At 45.1% G+C, this 4641-nt stretch overlaps 1 protein-coding gene across 1 annotated transcript; it reads right to left on the minus strand.

Annotated features, from left to right (window-relative positions):
• Positions 1 to 269: 269 nt before the first annotated feature.
• LOC149145787 (uncharacterized) lies at positions 270 to 4223 on the minus strand. Its single transcript, XM_089452559.1, has 4 exons — positions 2829 to 4223; positions 2328 to 2708; positions 1410 to 1859; positions 270 to 1319 (listed from the first exon to the last, which is right to left on the minus strand). The coding sequence occupies exons 1-4, from the start codon at positions 4221 to 4223 to the stop codon at positions 270 to 272; spliced, it is 3276 nt and encodes a 1091-aa protein (XP_089308685.1).
• Positions 4224 to 4641: the final 418 nt, after the last annotated feature.

Here is a 4641-nt window from a genome sequence, read left to right on the forward strand (position 1 = left end):
GGTGGCAACTGTATCTCATAAGCATTCGCAGAAAATTTTCGGATGATTTTGCAGGGACCGATCTTCTTGAATTTTAATTTGTTGTACTCCCGTTTTGGAAACCTCTCCTTATGTAAATACGCAAGGACTTCATCCCCAACATTAAACTAAACTTCCTGACGCCTTGTATCAGCTCGCTGTTTATACCTTTGACTGTTGTCCTGCAACTTCAGCATGACCTGTTCGTGTAAATTGCTCATCGCTTGAGCGAAGTCTTCCCCATCAGCGCTCTATTTCTCGAGTTTCCCCAAATCTCGTAATTCATGCACTCCTCGCGGATGCATGCCGTACAAAATCTGGAACGGACTGTAACCGGTGCTGCGGTTAGGTGAATCGTTGTATGCGAATTCCGCCTGAGCAAGTACACGGTCCCACGTCCGGGAATTTTCTCCTGTTAAACTTCGAAGTAAGTTCCCCAGACTCCTGTTTACTACTTCCGTTTGACCATCAGTCTGCGGATGATAAGCGGAGCTGAACTGCAACTGAGTATTCAACTTTTTCCACAGAGTTCTCCAAAAATGACCAGTAAACTTTACATCCCTGTCAGAGATAATGGATCTTGGAAGTCCATGCAACCGAACGATTTGAGTAAAGAAAAGGTGTGCGATATAAGTGGCATCGCTGGTTTTCTTGCAAGGTACAAAATGTGCCATTTTTGAAAATCGGTCAACCACAACCATTACTGAATCAAAACCCCGTTGTGTCTTCGACAAACTCAGAACAAAGTCCATGCTCACTGAATCCCATATTCGACTTGGAATCGGCAATGGCAAATAAAGACCAGTGTTTTGACTATGACCCTTTGCTAGTTGACAAGCTTTGCATCTACTCACGTACCTCTGCACATCCCGCTGCAGTTTCGGCCAGAAATAAAAATGCCGTACCTGAGCAATCGTTTTGTCTATACCAAAGTGTCCAGCCAGTCCTCCACTGTGTTTCTCCTGTATAATATTTTCCCACATAGAACAGTTTGGTATACACAGCTGTCCTCCCTTAAATAGCAATCCTTCCTCTAGATTATAGTCTAACCACATGCTGTTATTTCTTAACAGAGGGTTTTGGCAAGCCTCATATGCCTCCTTAAATTCGGTATCAGTCTGATACAGCTCTTTCAAGTGCTCAAAACCCAAGACCTGCATCGTTCTTTCCTGTAGAAGCAACGTTCTTCTACTCAGTGCATCCGCCACCTTGTTCGCTTGTCCACTAATGTGTTTTAGTACGAACGTAAAATTCTGCAGGTACTCAACCCAAGCTGCATGTTTGTGGTTCAATTTATGCTGCTGCATAATGTATTGCAATGCAGAGTTATCTGTGAATAAAACAAACTCGTTACCCAACAAATAATGTCGCCAATGCTTCAAAGCTTGTACAATTGCATAAAATTCTTTGTCGTAGGTTGAGTATTTTTGCCTACTCTCGTTTAGCTTTTCACTGAAAAAAGCGACCGGTCTGTTCTCCTGACTGAGAACTGCCCTGATGGCTGTACCACTGGCGTCACGACGAACTTGAAAAGGTTTGTTGAAGTCAGGCAGCCTCAAAATCGGTCTTTCAGTAATCTTCTTCTTCAAAATCTGAAAACTGTTTTTTGCTGCTTCAGTCCAGTGAAAAGGCTGATTCACCTTCTTGATCGTATCCAACATAGGCACGCAGATCTCGCTGAAATTTGTGATAAACTTCCTATAAAAACTGGCTAGTCCGTGGAAACTTCGGACCTCAAACAAACTTGTTGGAGAAAGCCAGCTAACTATAGCTGCCACTTTTTCTGGGTCCATTCTCAGCTCATTTTCTGCAATGACAAAACCAAAATACACTAATTCTCGCTGGAAAAAGGTACACTTTTTCAGATTTATTAGCAGCTTGTTTTGTTGCAGTTTCCTCAACGCACTCTGCAAATGCCTGAAATGTTCCTCTTTAGTCTTACTAAAGATTAGAATATCGTCCAGGTAAACTATCACAAACTTACCATTAAATTCCTTCAGTACCTCATTCATCAAATGCATGAATGTGCTGGGAGCGTTGCTCAACCCAAATGGCATCACCAACCACTCATATAAGCCTTCCTTTGTCTTGAAAGCTGTCTTCCACTCGTCGCCTTCTCGAATTCGAATCTGGTGATATCCACTCTTTAGGTCAATTTTCGAGAAATAGGCTGCCCCGCTCAAACAATCCATCATATCGTCCATCCTTGGCAAGGGAAACCTGTACCTAACAGTAATCTTGTTTATGGCTCTGGAGTCTGTGCACATTCGCCATTCTCCTCCCTTCTTTGGAGCCAAAACGGTCGGTACCACACAAGGGCTCATGCTTTCTCGAATCAACCCTTTGTCTAGTAATTCCTGGACTTGTTTCCTAATTTCCTCATGGTCTTTAGGACTCATACGATAAGCTGCTTTATTCGGCAGGCTTGCCCCTGGTATAAAGTCAATACAGTGACTAACACCTCTCCTTGGTGGTAATTCATCTGGAAGGTCATCCACCACAATGTCCCTAAATTCTTGCAGCAACTTTTGAACTTCTTCGGGCAAATCTGATATCTGTGTATGTAGTACCACTGCCTTTGGTCTTCTTATGACAGCAAAATTTATTTCGCTATCCTCAATCTGTTTTACAAACTCCTTTCCGCCCATCAGCAATGCCTTCACCCCACTGGTTTCTGCTGTATTTTCCTCCTTGATGGGTACAAGCGTGTGCTTGATCCCATCTTTAACAAACTTATAGCAATTAGTTTTTCCGTCATGAACTGCACTTCTATCAAACTGCCAAGGTCGTCCCAACAGTAGGTGACAGACATCCATTGGCATGACATCGCAGAGAACCTTATCCTTGTACCTACCAATCTGAAATTCCACCTCACATTTTTCGTCAACTAACAGCTGATGTCCCCTCTGCAACCACGACACTTTGTAGGGAGTAGGGTGCTTCAATTTTTTTAATCCCAGCTTTTCTACCATTTCCACAGCCACTAGATTGTCAGTACTTCCACTGTCAATGATCAGTTTGTAGCACTTGCCCCGCGACTTGCAGACAGTGCGGAACAAAGCTTTTCGCTGATCCGGTTCTGCAACCTCTTTTGCTGGTTTCAACAACACTTTATTCAACAACAAGGCTTCACCTGTCTCTGGTGCATTTTCTGCTTCTTGAGGTGCTGCCTCAGCATCCTCTGGCTGAGCAACATAAGCTCCTCTTCCACCTGTTGGTTCACCTTCAGGACAGTCATACGACTTGTGTCCCAATTTGTGGCAGCGATAGCACTGGACAGTTCCCCTGCCCCGACCATTCCCTCGCCCTCGCTGAGGTGGTCGTCCTCCTCTAGTGCTATTGTCTTTTTCTGTTGTTCCAGCAGACTTAGAGCTGCTGCCTTCTTCACTTGAACCTGTACCTCGGCCTCTTCCAAACATCTTACCTTTCCCCCTGCCAGTTCCACCTCCTCTTCTGGCATTTTGCTTCCGGTTAATTTTCTCCTCTGCCTTCAGCGCAAACTGATAGGCTTCATCCAATGTCTGGGGTGAAAGGATACCGATTTCATCCAGGATTTCCCCCCTTAAGCCATTCACAAATCTGGTTGTTTTCTCCGGGGTGTCTTCCACATATCCTGCCCGCAAATTCAACTTGTAGAACTCCTCTGTAAATTCTTTAACAGTCATTCCCCTCTGCTTCAGGTTTTGTACCTGTCTGTATAGCATAATCTGGTAATCCTTCGGCAGAAATTTCTCCTTCAGTTTGGCCTCCATTCGAGACCACTTCTTTATAGGCTGTTTGTGAAGCCTCTTTCGCTCCGCCTGAATGTTGTCCCACCACAAGGACGCATGTCCCTTCAGCTTGGTGGCGGTGAACTCAACCTGTTTATCCTCACTGGTTTCCTCAAATTCGAAATATTTGTTGACTTCACTTAGCCAATCCAATAACACGTCTGCGGACAGACTTCCGTCGTAAGTTGACAGCTCATGTTTTGGTTTATGACTCGACAGAAAAACTAACTTCAACAGTCGGAATTCTGGTGTCACCCCCTCCAATTCATCCTCTGGTTCTGCCACATCTTCATCACTGTCATCTGCTGGGTTTCTTTTTCCCCCAGCTTCTACTGCTTCTAAGCGTTCTCGCAAGACACGGATCTCCTCACGGAGTCCCTCTTCTGCTACCCTCCGGACCCTTCCTCTTCCTCTTCCTCTTCTGCCAACCTCCATTTTCTCTTACTCAAAACCTGCTCTCATACCACTTTTGATGGCCCAGCCCTGTGGTGACGTGGACAACGTACCCACGTGATCACCCTACAGGCCGTCGCTGTCACAGTTGGAGTGAAAGTCAAATCTGCCTTCAATCTGAAATTAATGATTATACCCTTCCTGCCGGTTGGTATGGCCACCCTTCGGTTCACCCGGTCGATAAGACTCCCGCCCTTGTTAAACCCTATTTGCTGAGTTTTCGGGTCATTTTACTCTGTCGCACAGTTGAGGTTTACTCTGTTTCTTTTTGTTTTTCTGCCGTCGCTTCCCGAGCTCGAACCTGGTCCGCTCCTTGGACTTTCTATGGACCTCACTCTCTGTCCATATCTTGGGTCTCACCCTGTTGCGGTTTCTGGTGATAAACTGTGTCTCCGGGCTT

This window comes from Pinus tabuliformis, chromosome X (genome assembly GCF_031772625.1).
Source record: "Pinus tabuliformis cultivar Carrire ecotype Pingquan chromosome X, CPIR1, whole genome shotgun sequence".
NCBI lineage: Eukaryota > Viridiplantae > Streptophyta > Pinopsida > Pinales > Pinaceae > Pinus > Pinus tabuliformis.

What these genes read in the sequence shown, in the direction of transcription:
- LOC149145787 (XM_089452559.1), bottom strand. Translation starts at nt 4,223, where the DNA reads ATGGAGGTTGGCAGAAGAGGAAGAGGAAGAGGAAGGGTCCGGAGGGTA. An exon ending in GCGATGTCATGCCAATGGAT is followed by an intron (nt 2,709 to 2,828) that starts GTCTGTCACCTA and finishes GTACCCATCAAG; the next exon opens with GAGGAAAATACAGCAGAAAC. An exon ending in ACAAAGAATTTTATGCAATT is followed by an intron (nt 1,320 to 1,409) that starts GTACAAGCTTTG and finishes TACATTATGCAG; the next exon opens with CAGCATAAATTGAACCACAA.